At 39.3% G+C, this 23804-nt stretch overlaps 1 protein-coding gene across 1 annotated transcript in view; it reads left to right on the top strand.

Annotated features, from left to right (window-relative positions):
* The window catches only part of STK17A (serine/threonine kinase 17a), a gene marked incomplete at both ends in the record, with an annotated part of 38938 nt that overhangs the window by 4872 nt on the left and 10262 nt on the right, over positions 1-23804 (top strand). Inside the window, 2 exons of the mRNA XM_084230572.1 lie at positions 698-910; positions 10085-10229. Of these exons, the coding sequence (XP_084086698.1) occupies positions 698-910; positions 10085-10229 (358 nt within the window). The remainder of the gene's footprint in view (positions 1-697; positions 911-10084; positions 10230-23804) is intronic.

The raw sequence follows: 23804 nt of genomic DNA, 5'->3' as shown, positions 1-23804 counted from the left end.
TGCTATAGCTGAAATGATATATAAATGAGATTCCTTTTATAATTTTGAAAGGTAATAATAGTGTTTTAAAGTTAGTGACAATGAAATTCATTTTAGCATATCTGGTAATAAACTTCGTCTAAAAAGTCATGACCTTTTGGGCCTTCCCTGGTGGCACAGCGGTTGAGCACTGGGCTGCGAAGCTGCCCGCAGGCTCTGCAGCGCCAGTTCAATCTCTGGCCGCCGGCGAGGGTCCCTCATGGTGCGCAGACTTCTGCCGCCCGCTACTCCCCTCAGCAGTGTATTTCGTCACTCTGCCTGTTCTGTTCCCCGCTCTGGCTCTGGGGAATTCTCTTACCCTCCCGCACTTCTGACTGTACCCAGTGCTTGTATAAATAAATAAATCTTTAAAAAGTCAAGACCTTTTAAAGCTTTAAATCATTTTTATGTATAATTGTCCCACAAAATAAGTTATTTTTATGTATAGCTGCAATATATTCATTTTAATTGCTTATTATAATGAATTTTGCAGATATAAATTTTATTTGATTTGATTCTAGGTTTATTCTATATAAATTCCTAAGTGATAGTGCTACTTTTGTGCTTGAATATGACCTATTTTTGAATATTCACTGAAATTTTTTGTGGAAATTTTATTAAAATTCACCACCTCTGGAAAGTTGCCAACTTTAACATTAAATGTTTTTGTCAACTTTAGGGGAAAATTTGCAGTAGTGAGGAAATGTATAAAGAAAGATTCTGGAAAAGAATTTGCAGCAAAGTTCATGAGAAAAAGAAGAAAAGGCCAAGATTGCCGGATGGAAATAATTCATGAGATTGCTGTACTTGAACTAGCAGAGGACAATCCTTGGGTCATTAATTTACATGAAGTCTATGAAACTCCATCAGAAATCATCCTAGTTCTGGAATAGTAAGTATTGTCTTCCTTAGATTGAGTTTATTTGGTAGTTTACACTTACAGCCTTTATGGGATGCCACTCATCTGTGATGATGTAGTAGAAAATGTTCCAGATCTTTTTCATGTGTTTCTCTTATTGTACATGTTTCAGATTTGCAAGGATGCATGTACGTTATATTTTTCATTCTCATTCTTCAATGAACTTACTTTGATTATAGTGTATAAAGTACTCTTGCTTATAAGAGGCTTTCTTTAGAGGATAAGTGATACCAAGATAGCACTAAAATAAAAGACATTTAAAACTCTTTACATATTAATATATTCTGATATAATAATCTTTTTATTCAGAAACAATTGTTTTGATTCATACCATGTTTAAATTTGAGTTACTAAGTAGACACTGTAGAAAACAACTGTGGAAAGATAAATGAGTTTTTTTCCTTAAGAAATCCTGTCTGCTTCTGCTGCTGAAAGAAAAAAATTGATAGGTTTACTAGGTAGGTTGATCGATAGACTTGTATTAAAATCCTTAGTGCATCACTATTTACAATAGCTAAACTTTGGAAACAACCCAAATGCCCAAAAATTGATGACTGGATCAAGAAGATGTGGTACGTATACACAATGGAATATTACTTAGCAATCAAAAAAGATGAACTCATGCAATTTGCAGCAACATGGATGGAGCTAGAAGGGATCATGCTCAGTGAAATAAGCCAGAAAGAAAAAGAAAAATACCGGATGGTCTCACTCATAGCAGGAATCTAGAAAACTTAAATAAGGGACCAGGAAAAAGAATAACTATAAGAAAGAAAAAATCAAAATCAACAAACAACTATGAACCAGAGACACACTATGGGGGGCAGGGGCGGGGAAAGGAGGGATTGGGATCAAAATAAGGGGGGTGCAATTGTATGGGGAATATAAAAATAAAAAAATTTTAAAAAATCCTTAGTGCATCAATAAATGCAAAATGAAGACAAAACTCAGGGAAAAATAGTTTCATTATCTGTTAACCAAAAATGTTTTAAAATTTTTTTAGCATGTAACTGGATCTTACAAATGTGCCCAAAATATTAACCTCCCAGTTTTAAAAAAGTGGACAAAGGATATAAAGAGAAATACCACAGATACATATATGTAAATGATCTATACAATGAACAGTATCAATTTTTCCACTTTTTATAATGTGCATGTATAAGTAACTTGTCAATTTCTCCTTCTAAAACTGTACAGGAAAGAAATACTCCTTGGCTTGTACCCTCTTTCTTATACATGGGAATAATTTTTAATTAATTAATTAAATTTCTTTTCTTATATTGTTGTTAATTTGATTTATACCCTCAGATGTAGTAATTCTCCCACCAGCATAGCACACATGATCCATCTCTACAGTACCTTGTGCTCTTCCCTTCCTTGTTTTGAACCCTCTCCTCCCTCCTGTATGCATTAGGTCTCTTGTCATCTTGTAAGTTTTGTCTTTTTCCTGACCCTTTGTTTGATTTCTCTGTATTCCACATATAAAGGAAACCATCCAATATTTATCTTTTTCCTTCTGACTTATTTTGCTTAGCATAACACATTCTAGCTTCATCCATGCTGCTGTGAATGGCATGAATTTATGTTTTTCATCACTGAGAAGTATTCCACCATGTACATATACTGCATCTTCTTGATCCTTGAATCTATTTTGAAGCATTTTGGTGGTTTCCATATCTTAGTTATTATAAGTAGTGCTGCAATAAACAGAAGGGTCCAGGTTTCCTTTTGCATTCGTGTTTTTATGTCCTTTTGGTAGATTCCTAGGATTAGAATCACTGGATCATACGGTAGATTCATTTTCAGTGTTTTTTGAGGCACCTCCACACAGCTTTCCATAGTGCCTGGACCAGTTTATTCCCAATAGGTGAAAATATTAGTTGGTATAAATTTTCTAGAAAATTGTCTGACTAGACTATATACAAAAGCTTAAAAAAAAATTCTAGGGCCTCCCTGGTGGTGTAAGGGGTTAAGACACAACCTCTGGCCTCCCTGGTGGCTCAAGAGGTGAAGCACTGTACTTTGAAGCAGTCTGCAGCCTCTGCAGCATGAGTTCAATCCCCAGCTGGCCAGGGAGCAACCCACCCACATGATGCAGCAGACCTCTCCTGTCTCACCTGCTGCTCCCCTCAGTAGTGTATTTTCAGTCAGTTTGCCTGTTCTGTTCCCCACTCTGTCTCTGGTGAATCCTCTCACCCCCCCTCAGACCTCTGGCCTGTGTACCCCAGCTCTTGTATGCATAAATAAATAAATCTTTAAAAAAATACATTCTAACCTATAATTTACATAAACATTGTGTTCATATCTTCTAATTCAGTGATTTCACTTACAGAATTGCCTCCTAAAGCAATAATAAAATGCAAACTATTAAAAGAACAGAAATTTTTCCATAATGTATTTTGAATGCTATTTATAGAAATATTAAAAAATGATGAAATGGTTAAGAAATGTAGTTTATGCAAACTATACCTCAATAAAATTTTCCTTAATTATTAAAAAAAGGTGGTTCAGAAATCTTATATATCAATGCCCTGTCTGTCTAGATTTTAGTTTCCAGTTTATTTTGGAGAGGATCAAGGTAGATTTGAAAATTAATCTAGAAAGGAGCCCCTAAATATTGTTCTCAGGGCCTCCCAGGTGGTGCAATCGTTTAAGCACAGCACTGTGAAGCTGTCTGCAGCCTCTGTAGCATGATTTGATCTCTGGCCAGCCAGGGAGCAACCCACATGGCACAGCAGACCTCTCCTGTCGAGCCTGCTGCTCCCCTCAGCAGTGTATTTCAGTCAATCTGCCTGTTCTCTTCTCTACTCTGTCTCTGGTGAATCCTCTCACTGCCCGCTCCTCTGGCCTGCACCCCAGTTTTTGTATGCATAAATAAATAAATCTTTAAAGAAAAAAATAAAGTAGTATTCTCTGACCAGAATCTCCTCATTTCTCTCCCATTCTCACAAACCTGCCCTTCAGTTTTCACTCGGATTCCTTTTAGTTTGAATTGCTCGGCTAGTTTCTGTCTTTTATTCTTTCTCTTTTATTCCCTTCTCTTCTTTGGTAGTTATTTTAACTAATCTCTTAACCAGTGCCTCACATTATTTCCTTCTTCCTCTTGGGCTTCAACTGCATCATGTTTTGCCAGTTTGAAACATGCTGTGAGTCCCTCTTTCTGCATGTTTTTTTGGGAGGATTTTACCTAGTGTTTGATGTACTAATCACAATGTTAAGAATTCCTTCTGAAAGGGAACTGCTAAGAAAAGGAAATCTTTCTCTGTTAAAGAGTCATAGACCTGGAAATGTAAAATAAATAACAAGTTTGCTTCCTTAATAAGCATGTCTAAACAAGGTCTGGCAGCCTGCTAGGCTGATTGATCTCCCAAGCCATCCTCAAAGATCTGCATCCTTCCCCTTTTTCCTGTGTCAAGAATTTGTATGCTAACTAACCAATGTTATTGATGTAAAGTGGTTATATATAAAAGAAACTTTGTCTGTAGTCCAGGACTCAGACCTTATGGGACTACCCAGGTCTGGGACCTCATGCATGAGTAATAAAGCTTCTCCTGACCTCACCATTCCTGAAGTACCACTTGTTCTTCCCTTGCCTGGGTAAAAGGCTAGAATCTATTTCTGCAGCACTTCCACAGCTTGCTCTTGAAATCCTTTGGTAATTCTTTACCTAATCTGTCATCTTCTTTTAACATGCCCTGGGAGCTAAAGCCTTTAATGTCACTTCCTACCTTTCATTAGCTATCTAGCCTTTTCTCCCCTTTATGGAAAAGATAAAGGCGTCCTTAATAATTCCCTCTCTGTACTGCTTTCAACTAAAGGAAGAAATTCCACTACTGAACTCTAAGGTTAAAACCTGTACTTACGTTTTTTAATTCTCGGTCTTCCTTCTCTAGGACGAGTGTTTTGTTTCTATTTTTATTTATTTTTTAAAGATTTATTTATGCATACAAGAACTGGGGTAAAGGCCAGAGGTGTGTGGGGTGAGAGGATTCACCAGAGACAGTGTCTGGGAGCAGAACAGGCAGATTGACTGAAATACACTGCTGAGGGGAGCAGCAGGCGAGTCTGGAGAGGTCTGCCTCGCTATTGTGGGTTACCTCTTTGGCTGGGGATCGAACTTCTACAGCAGTGGCTGCAGATAGTTTCATAGAGCTGTGTTTTAACCCCTTGGGCACTAGGGCGGCCCCAGTGTTTTGTCGTTAATCAGTTATCTAACTCTTAGAATTTCAGTTCCTCTTACAGTACTTCTTTACTCTTAACTTTAGTCTCTTTTATTCTAAAATTCCTTTTCCTCAGTTTACTATTTTATTTATTTATTTTAAAGATTTATTTATTTATTTATACAAGCACTGGGTACAGTCAGAAGCACGGGAGGGTGAGAGAATTCACCAGAGCCAGAGTGGGGAACAGGAAAGGCAGACTGATGAAATACACTGCGGAGGGGAGCAGCGGACGCAACAGGAGAGGTCTGTCGCACCATGTGGGACCCTCTCAGGAGGCCAAGGATTGAACCAGAGCTGCAGAGGCTGTGGACAGCTTCGCAGCCCAGCGCTCAACCGCTGCGCCACCAGGGGAGGCCCAGTTTACTCTTCTAAAAATATTGCCAGTCTTTTTATTTTCTTTATTATTATGCTTCGTAGATAGTTTCTCTACCCTCCAGTTAATTTTGTTCTACTTTATTGATCCATTATCTGTTCATGTGTGTATACTACATTAGTTTTAAGTCTGACACCATCTGTTCTTTTAAAACTTTCTTGAGGTCTTTGGCCCTGGGGGAGGACAAGAATAGAAAAACTGGAAAGAAGGTGCCATAAGACAGAAACCTGGCTCACACATTGCCAAGAGCTGGAGGTGGAGGTAGAACTGATTAGCATAGCCATTGACCTAGCTATAGAAACCAAGATCCTTAGGCTCCAATGCTTCCATTACAAAGCATAAGATCCTAGCAGGTATCAGACTGCTATAGGGAGTGTCTAGAGCACAGACCCAAAAGTAAAGATATGGAGATTGAGCCTATTGTAGAATCTCAGGTCCCTTTCAGATTCTGCATAGCAACAAACCTAAGGCTCTTAAGGAGTAAGTACCTCCCAAAGAGAAGTCTGTATCAGTGCAGTCTTTGCACTGGCATGGGCAGCATTCCTCTCTGCCTACCTGTGATAATGCAGATGCTTCTTTTCACCAACTCTCTCTCTGCAGGGCAGTCACCTCCGTGACCTGTACCATGCTGGGGGCTTTTCTTCCCTGACCTCCCTCAGTGGAGGTAGCTCTCCTCAAGGCCGCCCACTGGCAACCATGCAGGCCTCTCTTAGCAAACCTGTCCCTTTCGGGGCAGCTCTTCCTGCTCACTGTGTCTATGCAAGTGTCTTTTACTCTTCTTTCCCTTTGGTCCAACATACCAATTTTCTGGGGATAAGCTGAATCCCTTGGCACTAGCCTGTTTTTGTTCTTCCTGATAGTGGGGTGCCCACTCTATAACATTTTCAGGTGCCGGGGTAAGTCCCATTATTAAGGCTCTTTTGGCTGCCTGTTTGGCAGCCTGATCAGCTAAAGAGTTTCCTTGTGTTATTAAGGAGTCTATTTTAGCCAGACACATCCGACAAGCTTTGCTGAAGTTTGAGTCCTCTTGCAAGGCGATGAAGGCCAAAACATAAGGGACCTCAATCCATTTATCTTCTGCAAAACAAATCTAATTGTTAAAAGGTGGTATAGTTTAAGGTTCCATTAATTGGCCATGTCTCTTGGTGTTTTAGCTTGTAAAGAGGCCAGGCTGAATTATAATAGCAGATTAAGGTCCTTTTTCTTAAATTCTTGAGACCTAATTCCTTCCAATTCTTTGAGAGACAACCCAGAGGAGAATTCATAGGAATGGAGTGAGCAGACCTCATCATGGATGAGTGCCTGAAAGAGGTTAAACCTGTCAGGGACAGCTTACAATAGGGGCAGCCATAGGCATGTAACAGGGTGGTCCCCAGGAAAGGGGGAGGTTCCCTGCCCCACCCAAGGGAGGGTGGAGCTGAGCAGGAAGAGGAGAAGCAGAAGAAGAGACTGAGGAAGGAAGCAGGAAGGAGCCAGGAGACCTGGAGGAGGCACCTGGAGCCTAGAGACACGTGAAGAAGCTGCGCTTGTCTTTTGGTCGTGGACGGGGTGACACAGATGTGGGTGAGACCCATGGGGAGGTGACAATGGCAGCTTTTATCTTGATGTTGATTTTGCTCTTTTCCTTCCAGGCTTGTTTGGTTGTTTCTGACTCTTTTCTGTGGGTCCCCACTGGAAGATGCTTTAGACTTGTGGCAGGCTTTGGGGCCTTGCTCTGGGCCGATCCCATATGGATGGAGTTTTACCCACGAGGGGACGGGTAACTTTGGGTGCTTCATTTAGAAACTAGACTCTTTGCCTTACCTATGTTGTTTCCTAGTTTTTATTAAAGTTCCTTCCCATTAAAGTGTAAGAGCATTTTATCCTGCTTTGTCGAGGGTCATCTTCTACCTCCTCTTCACAGGGTGGAGACAATCTTTTTCCTGTCTCTTATAATATCACTAACCCCTCACTAGGGCTTTACCCTCATAAGCTAATTAGCTCCTAAAAATTACTCTTCCAAAGAGCATTACATTGGGAGTTAAGGCTTCAACATATGATATGAATTTTATGAAAACAAAGTTTAGTCTCTTTTTCAGATTATTTTTACCTTATCCCATGCTTTTCTGTCTGGCTTTTACCTCCTTTGTTGGTCCTTCTCCAACCTGCCCTGCATTCTAGCCACAGTTTTTTTTCTCAGCACTTAAGGATGTCATTACGTTACCATCTATTTTTCGTTACTTTTGATAAGTCTGTATTGTTTATTGGTTCCTCTATAAATGTCTTTTTATAAAGATTTTCTTGTTTTATAGTTTTAAATCTTCAAGCACTTATAATATCTGTTAGAACTCCCGTCTTCTCTGTCATTTCTGGTATTGTTTTTAATGTTTTCCCATTTGTAGTGGCTTATAATTTCAGGCATTTTCAGATGTCTAGTAATTTTTGGAAGGATACTGTAAATTTAGAATGTCATGGTATTGAGTGGATTTTAAGATCTTCCATTAAAGAGTGATTACATTTGGGCCTCCCCTGGTGGTGTAGCCGTTAAGTGCTGCCTGCAGCCTCTGCAGCGCCAGTTCAATCCCCGGCCCCCCGGCAAGGGTCCCACATGGCATGCAGTCCTCTCCTGCTGTGCCCTCTGCTCCCCTCAGCAGTGTGTTTCATCAGTGTGCCTGTTCTGTTCCCCGCTCTTGTTCTGGTGAATTCTCTCACTCTCTCGTGCTTCTGACTGTACCCAGTGCTTGTATAAATAAATAAATCTAAAGAAAAGTGATTATATTTATTTTGGTAGGCATTTAAATTACTGGGTCAACTTTATTAGGGCAATCTAAAGCTACATTAGCATTATTACTAAGGCAGGCCCTTCTAGGGAAGGTCTGCTGGTTACCCCAAATGGTTAGCATGATTTTTCTACTCCAGGCAGTATTCTGATATTCTGTCCTCTGTGAATGCTAGAATTTTTTGGCTTATAATTTCCCAGCATTTTTCTTTGCCTGACCCTATGCATGAGCTATAAGTATTTTGTCTTAAGACTCCAGGATTCTACTATGCAAAAAAATAGGCTTCTTCAGATCTTTTTCTGTATAGATCCCTCCTCTCTGATAATTTGTCTTCAAAATCTAGGTGCCTGAGCCTTCCAAACTCCCTATCTAGTTGTTTATTGCCAGAGGGCAAGTTCCATGCCTTGACTGGAAGTGAAAATTGCTACTTCTCATCTTGTGAATATGACATGTATTTTTTACACCAGCAGGCCCTTATACAAGTGTTTACTCTGGACAGTAAATTGGTGCTTAGAAACTTCTCCAGTCAAAATGCAGTCCTTTTTTCTTTATTTGCACAACATTGACAGTTCTATATGTACTGGCAAATTATGGCCTGTATGTTCAGAGACTCTGTGGGCTATAAGTACATCATGATGCATCTCTAGCTGCTTGGGACTTAACTGACTGAGCTTATACTGAATTTTCCTTCAGGTCTTCAAATTCATATTAACAGTATATACTACTATCAGACTGTAATTTTCTTTTTTGTTGTAAATATTCATCATTTCCTTTCTTGTGTGTTATGTATTACTTTAATTTTGCCTGCATATGTGATGGCCATTTTAGCTTTAATCACATGTAAGTTGTTTTGATACTTTTGTTACAAGGCAACCCTGATCAATGGGTTGCCTGACTGTGGGTCCTTACCCGCATGCTTGAAAAGGACTTATTAATACTCAACTGCAGGCACACACGAAGGTTAATAAAGGTTTATTTACAAAAGAAGGGGAAATGAAGAAATGAATAACTCAGGGAGGAAAAAAAGGGAGATAAATTCGTGAATGCGTCCTACCAGTTCTGCTGACCTGGAATCCCAATGACACTCTGAGAGCTGGTGAAAAGTAAAGAGCGAGAGCCCCAAGACCCCCATGTCTAGTTTCATACCAAACCTGGCTGCTTAGCTCCACCCTCAGGTCCCAGCAACCCTCCCTTTGGTGATGGGAGGGCTTACCTCTAAACACGGCTTACCTCTAAACACGGCTTTCCATTTGGGGACGGGTTCTACAGTGGAGGGCATTTAATTTTTTTTCATTATTTGCATTTAAGAAAGATATTTCTGTATATTCTGTATCCAGAAATTCTTGGAGCTTTTTACTTGAAAGTTTTCGTATATTTCAAAGTGCTTCCTTTATTTAGTTTTGAAAATGTTAATCTTTATATTAAAGACTTCATATTTTTATTTTTAAAAAAGTGGATTCAGTCATGTAGATGGACAAAAGTGTTCACACACAATATTATAGTTTAAAGATACTTGATGTGACTATAGATCTGAGGCATCAGCAGGGGAGGAAGAAGGAGAGGAGTCAAAACAGAGGAGGGAATAGCACTAGGGACTGTGGTGATAGTTCATGGGTGATATTGTAGTAGGAGAATTATGGGGTCTACACCTGAGGGGAGAAATCAAATATTGTACTAAAATGAACAATGATATAAAGTTTCATCAATAAAGATAATTGATGTATATAAATACTAGGATTGAAAAAGCTAAATATTTTAATTAGTTTATAATTATAATGTGCCTCTTACCTAGTGCGGCTGGTGGTGAAATCTTTGACCAGTGTGTTGCAGACAGAGAAGAAGGCTTTAAAGAAAAAGATGTTCAAAGACTCCTGAGGCAGATTTTAGAAGGTGTTTATTTTTTACACACTCATGATGTAGTTCATCTTGACTTAAAGGTAAGATCTGAATTAAATTACATTTTTGAGATTGCTTGACAATGATACTCCAGATATAAGATATTGAATAATGAATGTGTTCAAACATGTATCAAGTTGTGTGTTTTATTGGGTAGCAGGGTATAAGGATTGTGTTTACTCTTATCTAGCCAATTTGTTTTATTGAGGAGATAATGTATATGTGTGTATATTGAAAGATAAATAATACATTGATGGACCTTGGAGGATATTGCTTAGGTAGGTGAAGGCTTCCTGATAAAGACAGGCTTGAGATAGACCTTTAAAAAAAAGTTGGGATTTAAATAGGCAGAAAAGACTAGGAGAAAGTCTGCTTACTAGAGTTAGGAATACTTCTGTGACTTCTGGGTGTGGGCAAAAAAATAAGGTAGTTTTTTTACAGGGCAGGGAGAAGGGCACTCCAGACCCCCCAAACCTGCCTGCTCTATATAGGTTCTGCCATCCGCCGCATCAACACAAAAACATTTGAGACTTTAATGAAGAGGAACATTAATACAATTAGTAAACATTACAGGAAAGGCAAAGAATATAGTTTCTAAATCCAGCACCCAAAGTTACCCATCCCCTCGTGGGTTAAAGTCCACCCAAACAGGATTGGCCCAGAGCAAGGCCCCAAAGCCTGCCACAAGTCTAAAGCACCTTCCAGCGGGGACCCATAGAAAAGGATCAGAAACAACCAGACAAGTCTGGGAGGAAAAGAGCAAAATCAAAATCAAGGTAAAAGCTGCCATTGTTATCCTCCCATGGGTCTCTCACCCACATCTATTTCAACCAGTCCACAACCAAAATGTAAGCGCAGTTTCTTCACATGTCTCTCTGCAACATGTGCCTCCTCCAGGTCTCCTTCTGGCTCTATCCTGCTTCCTTTCTTCCTCAGTCTCCTCTGCATCGTCTTCTCTCTTTAGCTCCACCCTCCCTTGGGTGGGGCAGGGAACTTGGAACTTCCCCTTTTCCTAGGGACCACCCTGTTACAGTTTTACTGGAAGTGAGATATTGGATACACTGAAGGTTGAGAAAAGACCAGATTGCAAGAGCTCTTAATGTCATGAAGGAGGTAGATTTTTGAGCAGGAATATTTGAAAAGCAGTGCTCTCAATAAAAACAGGCAGCAGTAAATAAAACTGAGAATTCAAGAGATTAGAAGCAGATTAGAATTTTAAATTCAAATTTAAATTAGGAAAGGAAAGATAGGAAAGTGGAAAGAAAATCTAAAGGGCAATCTATAAGTTATGATCCTTTCAAGTGATCAAAATACCAACTGAAAGTTTGGTAAGCAAAAAAAATTTCATTGGCCAAAAAAGCTCAGGAATAATATATCTCTAATTAAAATATTGCCAATACTTGATTTTTCTTTAGCCTTCAGCTCTGCCTTCTTACAATGGCAATAAGGCAGTAGATAGTTAGATACTACTGTTTTAGCCTCTACATTGTCCAGGAGACTCATAGGAAACAGCTGATCACTGTTCACTAGCTCTTCAGAAGTTCTGATTCACTCTCATCAAAGCAGTTTAAATCAACTCAAGACTACTAAGTGTGCTGGGGATTATAAGACACTGACTTGTCACGCCAGTGCCATTGTCATATACTCCAATTCTAAAGGGCTAAACACCACTTCCCATCCCAACTTTCATGTGACTTAGAGTGGGGAGGGGATAGATTTTCAGACAAGTTCTATTTCTGAAAAATTGACCAATGGTAAATGTCCATTACAAGTATTCTTGATTTACTTTTTCAGGCATCTGTGCAGAAAAGTTTAAGATCCCTGTTGGTGTGCTAATGGTTACTTCTGTAAAAAGTCCAGGTGTGTCTGTGGAAATGAAATTGTCTTCAAACATAAAAAACATTACACTCCAGTTTCTTAGCAACCAGAGGAGATGGGGTTAGGAAAGAAGGTAGCTTCAGGAGGAAAATCCTGGGCCCCAGAAATGCTTTTCTGCCCTGGACTTCTTCAGTCTCATTTCACTCATCATCAGCCCAACTACCTTGACTTCTAACAAGAAAGAGATGCTTTGTGGCAGTGATTCTCCAACATTTGCATAGGTCAGGATTACCTGCAAAGGTTTGTTAAAACCAGTTGCTCTACCCAACTCCAGAGTTTCTGATTCAGGGTAGCTAGATGCCACTTAGAGAACTGCTGTATGGCACCTTATGTATACTATATACCTTATGTGCACCATGTATTATTCATAAAAGTGCTTACTTATATTTTGTTGCATGAAGAGATACTCAAGGAACCATGTACAGTTCTAATGTGGCTGTTGACTTTTAAAGTCACTTTGAAGTTCCATTTGAAATTAGGTGGAAGGGTAATGGATATCTTCAAATACTTGTTTTCTAAAGAAAAATATAGGAGAAAAAACAATTTGGGAGTCTTTTTTGTTCTTTTTAAAAGATGGCAACTGGGCTTCCCTGGTGGCGCAGGGGTTAAAGACAGCACTATCAAGCAATTGGCAGCCACTGCAGCATGAGTTCGAGGCACGGCCAGCCAGGGAGCAACCCACATGGTGCAGCAGACTTCTCCTGTCTTGACCGCTGCTCTCCTCAGCAGTGTATTTTAGTAGATCCAGCTGTTCTGCTCTCTGCTCTGTCTCTGGTGAATCCTCTCACCCCCCACACCTCTGACCTGTACCCCAGTTCTTGTATGCATAAATAAAATAGATACATAAATATTTATTTATTTAGAAAAGTGGAAAGAAAATCCAAAGGGCAGTGTATCAATTATGATCCTTTCAAGTCATCAAAATGAGTATTGGTATAGAAATAGATAAATAAATATAAATTAGATAAATAAATAGATAAAATAAAATAGATAAATAATAGATAAATATATTCATTTATCTATTATTTATCTATTTTATTTAAAATAAATATTTTGTTTAAAATAAATAAAATAAATCTTTTATTTATACATACAAGAACTGGGGTACAGGTCAGAGGTGGGGGGATGAGAGGATTCACCAGAGATAGTGTGGGGAGCAGAACAGGCAGATACATTGCTGAGGGGAGCAGCGGGCGAGTCAGGAGAGGTCTGCTGTGCCATGTGGGTATCTCCCTGGCCAAGAATCGAACTCATGCTGCAGCGGCTGTGGATAGCTTCATAGGTTGTGTTTTAACCTTGCGTCGCCAGGGAGGCCCTAAAATAAATCTTTAAAAAATAAAAATTAAATAAATAAAAGATGGCAACTTATTTATTTTTACAATTTGGAAATAATCAAACAAATCTGGACATAGGAAGCAGTCAATCTATATTTGAAAAACTTAGCTTTGAACCAAAATAAGCATTGCTGATAGGCAACTAGAATACCACCAAGAAATCATTATCTTTGTTTAATTTCTTCAGTTTAATTCCACTTGTCCCATGGGTAGGCAGCTGAATATTAAGAGCAAAATTATGTAGGATTGATTTTTTTTAAGGATTTATATATTTATGCATACAAGAACTTGTGTATTCAGGCCAGAGGTACGGGCGGTGAGAGGATTCACCAGAGACAGAGTGGGGGACAGAACAGGCAGACTGACTGAAATACACTGTTGAGGGGAGCAGCAGGGGAGACAGGAGAGATCTGCCACACCATGTGATATTCTCGCCAGCTGGCCAAATCGAACTTGTGCTGCTGAGGCTATGGACAGCTTCACAGCACTGCGCTCAACCACTTGCACCTCCAGGGGAGGCCCAAGAGTTTATTAATATATTTTGACCACTGAGTAGTATTCCATTGTGTTTGTAAATTCCACATCTTTTTATCTATTTACCTTTTTGGGATATTTAGGTTGTTTCTATATCTTGGCTATTGTAAATAGTGCTGCAATAAACATAGAGGTCCAGGTTTCTTTTTCAATAAGTGTTTTTTGTAACTGTGTTTCCATAGTTACTGGAAAGCAGCATAAGAGGTTCCTTTTTCACCATATCTTTCCAACACTTGTTTCTTCTGTTTTTTTGTGTTTTTTTTTTTTTTTAATTTTATATGGGCCATTCTCATAGGTATAAGGTGGTATCTCATTGTGGTTTGTGATTTGCATTTTCCTGATAAGAGGTGATGTTCAGTATTTCTTCATACAGCTGTTGGTCCTTTACACTTCTTCTCTGGAGAAGTGTCTATTTAACTCTTCTTCCCATCTTGTTTTTATTGGGTTGTTTGTTTTGTTGTTTTGTGTGAGCTCTTTGACATCAGTCCCCTGTCAGATATGAGGAGTGCAAGTATTTTCTCCCATTCAGTATGGTGTCTCTTTGTTTTGGTTGTCATCTCTTGCTGTACCGAAGCTTTTCAGTTTCATGTAGTCCCAGCTGTATTGTCCTTTGTTTTCCTTGTTTCTGGAGGTGAGTCTTCAAAGATGACTTGAAGTTATGCCATGGATTATTTTGCCTATGTTTTATTCTATATTTTTTTATGGTTTCAGTGATTACATCCAATTTTGAGTTTATTTTTGTGTATTGTGTGAGGCAGTAGTCTAGTTTCATTCTTTTACATGTGGCACACTGGTTTTTCCAGCACCATTTATCATGTGGTTTTATTTCTGGGCTTTTAATTTGGTCCCGTTGGTCTGTGCATATGTTTTTGTTCCTGTACCATGGTGTTTTTATTAAAAAGGCTTTTGTGATACAGCTTGAAGTCTGGGGATGAAATATCCACCTTCTTCCACATTTTACTGAGGAGAGCTTTGGCTCTTTGGGGTTTTTTGTGATTCCATGTAGTTTTAACAGTGTTTGTTCCATTTCTATGAAAAATGCCACTGAGATTTTTATTGGCATTGCATTGACTAAATTACTTTTGGTAGGGTGGCCATTTTGATAAAGTTGATTCTTCCGATCCATGAGCAGAGAATGTCTATCCATTTCTTTGTGTTTATTTCTTTTTACAGTGTTTTGCAATTTTCCTTGTATAGGTCAAACACTACCTTTGTTAGATTTGGCCTCGGGTATTTAATGTATTTAGGTACGGTTATGTTAGGAGTTGGCGCCTCAACTCCATCTGGGGTTCACAAAGACCACACGGAGCCAGAGATGCAAAAGCGAAAAGGCTTTATTGCTAGCTTAAGCTAGGGCCCGACTCTGCCTGGATACTGACACCGCAGTCTCATCAGGTTAAGAGAGCAACCAGCTGTTTTTGTACTGCCTAATTACCTTAACTTGCCCTATGTCTTAGTTTTTTTTCCTTTGTGAATGGAGCCCCTAACTGCAGTCAGGGAAAAGGGTGTCGTTCTGATCAGTAACTGCTTCCTGCTGAACGTGGGCGATGAGGGGAAACAGTCAGGGCTCCACCGCAGGGCGACGATTTAAGGGACCTCGAAAGGACAGTGGAGGCTTTTTTAAGCAGTTTTTTTTTTTTTTTTTTAAATAACATAGAAGTTAGAATCCTTACATACGACAAGTATTTAATTCTAACTCTTAGAACCTAGGGTCCAAGACCACAACAAATTTAAAGTCAAGCAGTTTGCACTAACTTTCTTAGATAAGAAAGACATTTTGAGTTGCATTTTTTTAAAGAATTATTATTTAGATTTACATTGTTCTAGTTCTGTCTCACTGAGACCAAGCACATTTTTGAGACAGAAGACTTTTTTTTTTTTTTTTTTAGTACCAGGTATGGAGAGGACAGGAGAAGAGGAAGATCTTCCTTTACAGTTTGCCTGTTTTCAGACTCTAATCAGAAATTAGTCTTAATAAGAAACTAAACTTTTACAGGTCCAATAAGCAATTTAGAAGTTTTTACTTAATCAAAAAATTACCTTTTATGGCTCGTTAGCAAGTCCAAAGTAACTCAGCAGTTTTTACCTTAAACAATTTAAATTTTAAAATCAGAAAAACATAGGTGTAAAGGCCAGGAATGGCCACAGAGCAGGTTCTCTGATCCCATGCAGATCAGGTAAAGGAGGAGTCAGAGTCCTCAGTGGTTTTTGCAGGTTTTTTATTGGGGTTCACCAGGCACATGGCAGGCAGGGGTGCTGGGAGGTTGGCAGTCCTCCCAGCCCCCAGCAAATCTTCATTCTATCTGGGCTTTCTGGTGTTCTCTGCTTCTGCTTCTGCTTCGGGCTTCTTCTCTGGGCTTCTGCTGCTGCTGCTGGTGTCCCCGTGACGCCGCCCTTAAAAGCACAGTCTTAGCTCAGCTGAATCCCATCTACCTATGCCCACACCCTATTCCAGGTGCCCGCCATCAGGCATGCATTCAGGACAAGGATCCATCATCTATCCTGATGGCGGAAGGGCAGAAAAGCCTGACATTTTCTTTACCCTATAACAGGGAAGTAGAACTTTTTCCCTACACTGAACCGAAATAGTTTTTCAGGGTAGACAAAGGGAGAGTCCAATTCCCCCACAGCTGGATGGCAGCAGAGACATACCAATGATCTCAACACTGGAGAAAAAGTCCAGGCAGATGCTTGCTGAGACCAGAGGCAGTCCCCCACCAGCCAGTCGTAGTGGGTCCCTTACTTTTTAGTCCCCAGCATTTTACTTTTTGCCTTGACTGTGACCAAAGACAGTGGGGTAGACATTGTCTGACCCATGATTGCGAACACAAATGCAACAAGGACCACAGACACCAGGAAACATGGACAAAAGACTACAGACAACAGAAACAGGCCCGCGGGCTTACCGGAGAGGACAATGATTGTTTCCCTAATTTGCCTCCACGTCCCAGCCTGTGGCCCAGGACAGGTTCTGGATTCCACATCGGAATTAGGCGTCAGTGTCCTGGCCTGTGGCCCGGGAAATATCCCGGCCTGCGGCCCAGGACGGGTTCCGGATTCCTCATCGGAACCTCGTGGCCGAGTACGCCCCAGAAAAATCTGAATTTCTCTGGGTGTCGGCAGTCGCGGGTTTGAGACGTCTCTCCAAACCCCGAGCCCCTGGTCGTATGGCGCGTCCGCCCAACCCAGGAGGCCCATTCACGTCCCGGACTCCACGTCCGGACAAGTCCTCGATTCCACGTCAGGACCAAGCATCAAATGTCCTCCTCCGGCCTAAGCCTTACTCTGGTCACCTCGTATAATTCTTGGGGATCCCAGACGAGCCCCCAAAATGTTAGGAGTTGGCGCCTCAGCTCCATCCGGGGTTCACAAAGACCACACGGAGCCAGAAATGCAAAAGCCAAAAGGCTTTATTGCTAGCTTAAGCTAGGGCCCAACTCTGCCTGAATACTGACACAGCAGTCTCATCAGGTTAGGAGAGGAACCTCCTCCCAGAGCAACCAGCTGTTTTTGTACTTTGTTGACAGGATGCGGTGACATTTCACACCTGGGGAAGGGTCCACCCTGATTGGATAGCTCTCAAGGTGCCAGCTAGGTTTCCTTTACCCTTGGCTTGTGGTTTTTGCCCCGAAACGAAACCTAGCTGTGCCCTTCTGAGATGGCAGTTATTTCTCAAAATGGCTGCAGTTTTGCTCATCTTACAATTATAAATGGGATTATTTTCTTAATTTCTTACTCCATGGACTGATTGTTTGCATATAGGAAGGCTACTGATTTTTGTGTATTGATTTTACAGCCTGCTATTTTATTAAACTGGTTTGTTATTTTTATTAGTTTTTACATGTATTTTTGTACGGTTCTCTCTGTGTATTACCATGTCATGTACAAATAATGATGGCTTTACTTCTTTCCAATTTAGATTCATTTTATGTTTTTCTCTTGCCCAGTTGCTCTACCTATGACTTGCAGTGTTATGTTGAAAAGCAGTGGTAAGAATGGACATGCTCAGTCTTGTGCATGATCTTAGTGGGAAGACTTCTAATTTTTCACCATTAAGACTTGTTATCTGGGACCTCCCCAGTGGCACAGTGGTTGAGTGCTGGGCTGGGAAGCTGCCCGCAGCTTCTGCAGCGCCGGTTCGATCTTCAGCTGCCAGGGAGGGTCCCACATGGCGTGCAGACCTCTCCTGCCACCCGCTGCTCCTCTCAGCAGTTGTACTTCGGTCCTTCTGCCTGTTCTGCTCCCCGCTCTGGCTCTGGTGAATTCTCTCGCCCTCCCGCGCTTCTGACTGTACCCAGTGCTTGTATAAATAAATAAATCTTAAAAAAAAAAAAAAAAAAAAAAAAAAACTTGTTACCTGTCGGTTTGTTATATATGGCCTTTATCATGTTAAGATATCTTTTTCAAGGGCCTTCATCATTAACGAATTAATGATTTTTATCACATGCTTTCTCAACAGCTATTGATAGGACTTTATGGTTTTTAATTTCCTTTTTGTTGATGTGGTGAATTACATTAGATTGTTCTCCATCATGGTATATAATCCTATTGATGCATGGTTGGATTCCGTTTGCTAAGATTTTATTGAGGATTTTAGCATCTGTGTCCATTAGGGAAATTGGACTACATTGTTGTCTTCATTTGATTTTGGTATTAGTGCGATGTTGGTCTCAAAAATGCATTTGGTAGTAGTCTTCCTTTCTCAATTTTTTCAAAGTTTTTGCAGGATGATAGTAATTCATGTTTGAACAGTTGGTAGAGCTCACTTGTGAAACCATCTGGTTCTGGGCTCTTATTTCTTGGAGAGTTTTGATTATTATTTCAGTTTCCTTGCTTGAAGTTGGTTTGTTCAAGTTTTCTATTCCTTATTCAGCAGTGGGTGATTGTATAATTCTAAGAATTTTTCCAATTCACCTAAATTATTGAACTTGTTTGCATATAAATTTCATAATAATCAATAGTTATTCTCTGGATTTCTGCTGCATCTGGTGTAATTTCTCCACTTTCATTTTTGATACTATTTATTTGAGTTTTCTGACTCTTTGTAAGCGTAGCTAGAACTTTATTTTATTTTATTTTTTTCGAAGAACCAGCTTTGGGTTTAGACCTTTTCAACTTTTTTATTTCTATTTCATTTATTTCTGCTTTTTTATTATTTCCTTTCTCCTACTGTCTTTTTTAAAATTTTTTTTTTAAAGATTTATTTATTTATGTATACAAGAACTGGAGTACAGACCAGAGGCATGGGACGGTGAGAGAATCCACCAGAGACAGAGCAGGGAGCAGAACAGTCAGAAGTACTGAAATACACTGCTGAGGGGAGCAGTGGGCGAGACAGGTGAGGTCTGTCGCACCATGTGGGACTCTCCCTGGCTGGGCAGGAACCGAACCATCGCTGTGGAGGCTGCAGACAGCTTCACAGCTCTGCGCTCAACCCGCTGTGCCACCAGGGAAGCCCCTGTCCTACTGTCTTTCGTCTTTTTGTTCTTCTAGTTCTTTGAGATGTGAAATCAAATTGTTTCTTGGAGACCTGCTTGTTTTTTGATTTGGGCCTATATTCCTATATACTTTCCTCTTAATACTGCTTTTGCTGTGCTTCATAAATTCTGGAAGTTCTGTCCTCATTATCATATGTCTGAAGGTATTTTTTTATTTTGTCTTTGATTTCCTGATTAGAACAGTGGTCTCAGTAGCATGTTGTTCAGTCTAATGGGGGATCTCTTTGCTTTCTTTTTGTAGGTAACTTCTAGTTTGATACCTTTAAGATCAGAAAAGATTATTGGTATGATTCTAATCTTCGTGTATTGGTTAATGTTTGTATTGTGACCTAGTATATACTTGATCCTGGAGGTTGATAAATGTATACTTGAGAAAAGTGTGTTTTGGTTTTGGGGGTTGTGTCATGTAAATATCTCTTAGGCCCATTTGTTCTAGGTCTTTATGGCAATTGTGTCCTAGTTTATTATCTGTATTGCTGATCTGTCAATGATGAGAATGTAGTATTTAAATCTACAACATATGTATTTTCTCCAATGTTTGTTTTCCGATTTAATAGCAATCATCTAATATATTTTGGTACCCTCTTGTTTGGTGAGTATATATTGATGAGTGTTATGTCTTCCTAGGTAATTATATAGTTTTTTTCTTCCTATGTTTTGCCCCCTAGGTAATTATATAGTATCCATTCATGGTGTGTTTTGTTACCTTTTTTTAGCTAGAAGTCTATTTTGTCTGATAGAAATATGACCGCACCTATGTCTTTTGGGTGCCATTTGCTTGTGGAAATGTTTTCTAATGTTTCAGTTTCATATCTTGTAACTTAGGTATGTTTCCTAGAGGCAGAAGAAGGTTGGATTCTGTCTCCTAATCCCACATGCTATTCTTGCTTTTTATTGAGTTTAGTTCCTTTATAAAGTTTAGGTTGATTATTGATACATGGTAGTTGTTACTGCCACTATGTTCATCATTATGTGCTTCTGTTTATTTCCTTTTTCAAATCTTTGTGTTCATTCGTCTGTTGGTTTGGATTCTAAGCCTCCTTGTTATTTCTTTTTTTTTTTTTAAGATTTATTTATTTATGCATACAAGAGCTGGGGTCAGGCCAGAGATGGGGGGTGGGTGAGAGGACTCACCAGAGACAGAGTGGGGAACAGAACAGGCAGACTGACTGAAATACACTGCTGAGGTGAGCAGCGGGCGAGATAGGAGAGGTCTGCTGCTCATGCTACAGAGGCTTTGGACAGCTTCTTAGTGATGTGTTTAACCACTTGTGCTACCAGGGAGGCCCTGTATATCTATTTTTCTGTTCTGGTTCTTTACATATCTGGATCTTTGAGATTACTGATTCATATTTCCAAGGCTTTTTCCAGATTTTTTTTATCTTCTCCTATTGATCATTTTATACCCTGCAGTTCCTTTGTTTTCTTATATAAAGTTTCAATCTCAATTTTCTGTCATTGTTTCTCATAGCGTTCTTTTTCTGTATCTTCTGACATCTCTGACTTGTTTTTTTGAGTTTTGTTCATGTTTTTTATTTGACTTTCTTAATTATAGGAATTTTTTATTCTTCTGATAAGAAGAAAAATTCTGTGTCAGTATTGTTGGGTTTTGGAGGTTGATTTTTTTTTTTTTTTTTTACTGTGGTGTATTGTTTCACTGAGGACTTGCTTGACCAATGTATATTTCTTTCTTTCCATCATTTGCTTTGGGATTTGTCATGCTTCAGATGGGGCTTCTTTTGGGCGTGGGTCTCCCTCTCCCACTATTCTGGGTATAGTATCTTGGTCTTCCCCAGCCAGACAAGTTTGGTTGACAGAGGGCAGAGGTCCATCTGGGCCAGAGTGCAGGACCTCTGGTGGCTGTCACCAAGGTGCAGATCTTAGAGGTAGCTTGTGCCAATGGGTGGGATCTTATAGTGGAATATTTTGCAGCAGGTGTGGGCATTTGTCACCCATTTGTATTCCTGGGGGTTTTATATTGAAGTTGGGCCTGAAGATCATTTTATTAAAAATGGGTGAGAGAACGGAGCTTTGTTTTTTTCTTTTATCTGTTTTATACATTAGAAGCTCAAAGGTCTTTGCTGCAAGAAATACCTACATTTGCTTCCATTGGAAACAGTTAATAGGAGTAGATAGTCTCTGTGGGCCAGACTTAGTGGATTCATACTTTAAGAGACCTCAATAGTATTGACAGTACAATAGAATTGTATTGTCCAAACTAATGTTTGTACTTGCCTTTTTTATGTTTGGTTTTACACACTTAATTTTGTAAAAGTATCTGTTCTTTTTTTTGTGATGTTTTGCTAGTTTTATGACATAAAATGGACTTCTAGAAACAGAACCCCAATTTAAAAAAAACATTGCTCATGTAGGGAATGAGCTTTCAGTTTATGACAGTTCACTCTATAGCCAGCAAGTTGGCAGGTCAGACAGGTTGCTAACACTGCGTCATGGATCTTTGATGTTACTTGAAAGCAGTCGAAAGTGAATATTAAGTTCTTGAATACTAGGTTCAACTATTTACACAAGGAAATTATATCCTTTTCTCCCTAGTGCATTCATTATAAATCATATTGCCCCCCCCCCCAATATACTTAAGTGAATTCTTTCTAGATTTAATAGCAGCTTCGATGATGGAACTTTGATGTCAGTAACTGAACTTTGTCTTTGAAGAACTAGAAGACAAAGTGGCTTGGAGGGTTCTCAGTTTTTGCCTTCATGCTCTTCACATATGTAGTCAAGCTTATCCCTGAAAGAGCTGCTGAGAAGCAAGGTCTGAGATGCAGTTGATGGCAAAGGTTGGATATGGAGTTGATGCAAGCATTGTAGATGATTTCTGTCAATTGATGTCTTTGAGTCTGGACAAAGAGAGTCTAATGTGTCTGTACTTTCAATAGTCCTCTGTGACAAGTTATACTTACAATGTTTATTCTCAGTCTAAGTGTTGAAAGACCAAGCTACAAAGCTAAATATGTTTTCTTATGTTTTAATTCTGTGAAAATTGATAATCTTAATATATACAGTTACATTGAGTAAATAGCTGTTTATTTCCCATTTTTGTTAAAATGGAAAATCCTTTTGCTTTATAAATATTTTTCATTGATTAATACTGGTTTACATCATTGTTTCCATAATGGAAGTGTAAATCCCCCCTTAATATATTTTTGCCATTATGTGCCCACCACCAGAAAACCCAAAATGGAAAATTCTTGTTGCAGAGACAGAAGTTAGTTATAACTATTATAGTTTCCCATATAAAGGAGAGAATTGACACAATGTGCAAGATACCATTTTGCTTCTGATCAGACCCCTACAGCAACTCACTGATTCACTGAAAACTCAAATATCAAATCAGAATTGGAATATTCTTTTAGGAGATGCACATGTAAATTTTGGAGTGTTTGTAAATCTAGAAAAATAGAAGGGACTAGACTAAACTATAATTAAGGAAAAACTTTTGTTTTAATGTAAATCACAGAAGGAGTGATAACTCTTCCAAAGTTAGGACAAAACTAAAAGTCTTCCGTCAATCTCAGTAATTTGGTGCAGTGGCCATTGGCATAGTAGTCTGCTTTTAGTTCAGCCTGGGGCTGGACTAACCAAAAGGGGCCCAAAGAAATCTAATCTTAAAATCTAGTGTTCCTTGTGTGTATATAATCTTGAACTGGTTATGTCTTTCAGCAGTGGTATACTAGGCATTAGATCATTAACTTGTCTGCCTGTCTAGTGCAAAGTGGAGGAACAAATTAGGAACTGGCCAGCCAGGTTCCCATTTGAGATTTAAATTGATCGCTAATGGTTTAAGCATAAATGTGTTCCTTGAAAGAAGGATTACATGTAACATTTCTAAACAGTTTCCCAGATTAAATTAGTCTGGATTATTAACCTGCACTTTTACCTGGTTTCTAATGACAAAAAATTAATTTACCTGAACTTTATCTTGTTTGGTAAAATGCTCCTTAAATCTTGTTCTTGAGAACATAAGCCTTATTAAGTAGGTTAACCTCAACTTTATAAATGATCTTATCCAATACCGATTGTTTAGTTTTTTTTTTAAGATTTATTTTTTATTTATGCATATGCGAGCTAGAGTGTAGGCAGAGAGAATATTCACCAGAGAGAGAGTAGGGAGCAGAACAGGCGGATTGAGTGAAATACACTGCTCAGAGGAACCGTGGGTGAGACAGGAGAGGTCTGCTGCGCCGTGTGGTATATCTTCCTGCCTGGGGATCGAACTCATGCTGCAGTGGCTACCAATACCTTGATAGTGCTGAGACTTAAACCCTTGCACAGGGAGGTCTCTGTTTAGTTAATATTAAATGGATCATGTATAAGGGTGAAGGATATCAAGATAAATAAAAGAATTCCCCAT

Source organism: Talpa europaea (genome assembly GCF_964194135.1).
Source record: "Talpa europaea genome assembly, chromosome: 3".
Lineage (NCBI taxonomy): Eukaryota > Metazoa > Chordata > Mammalia > Eulipotyphla > Talpidae > Talpa > Talpa europaea.
This window is presented reverse-complemented; position numbering and strand designations above follow the sequence as displayed.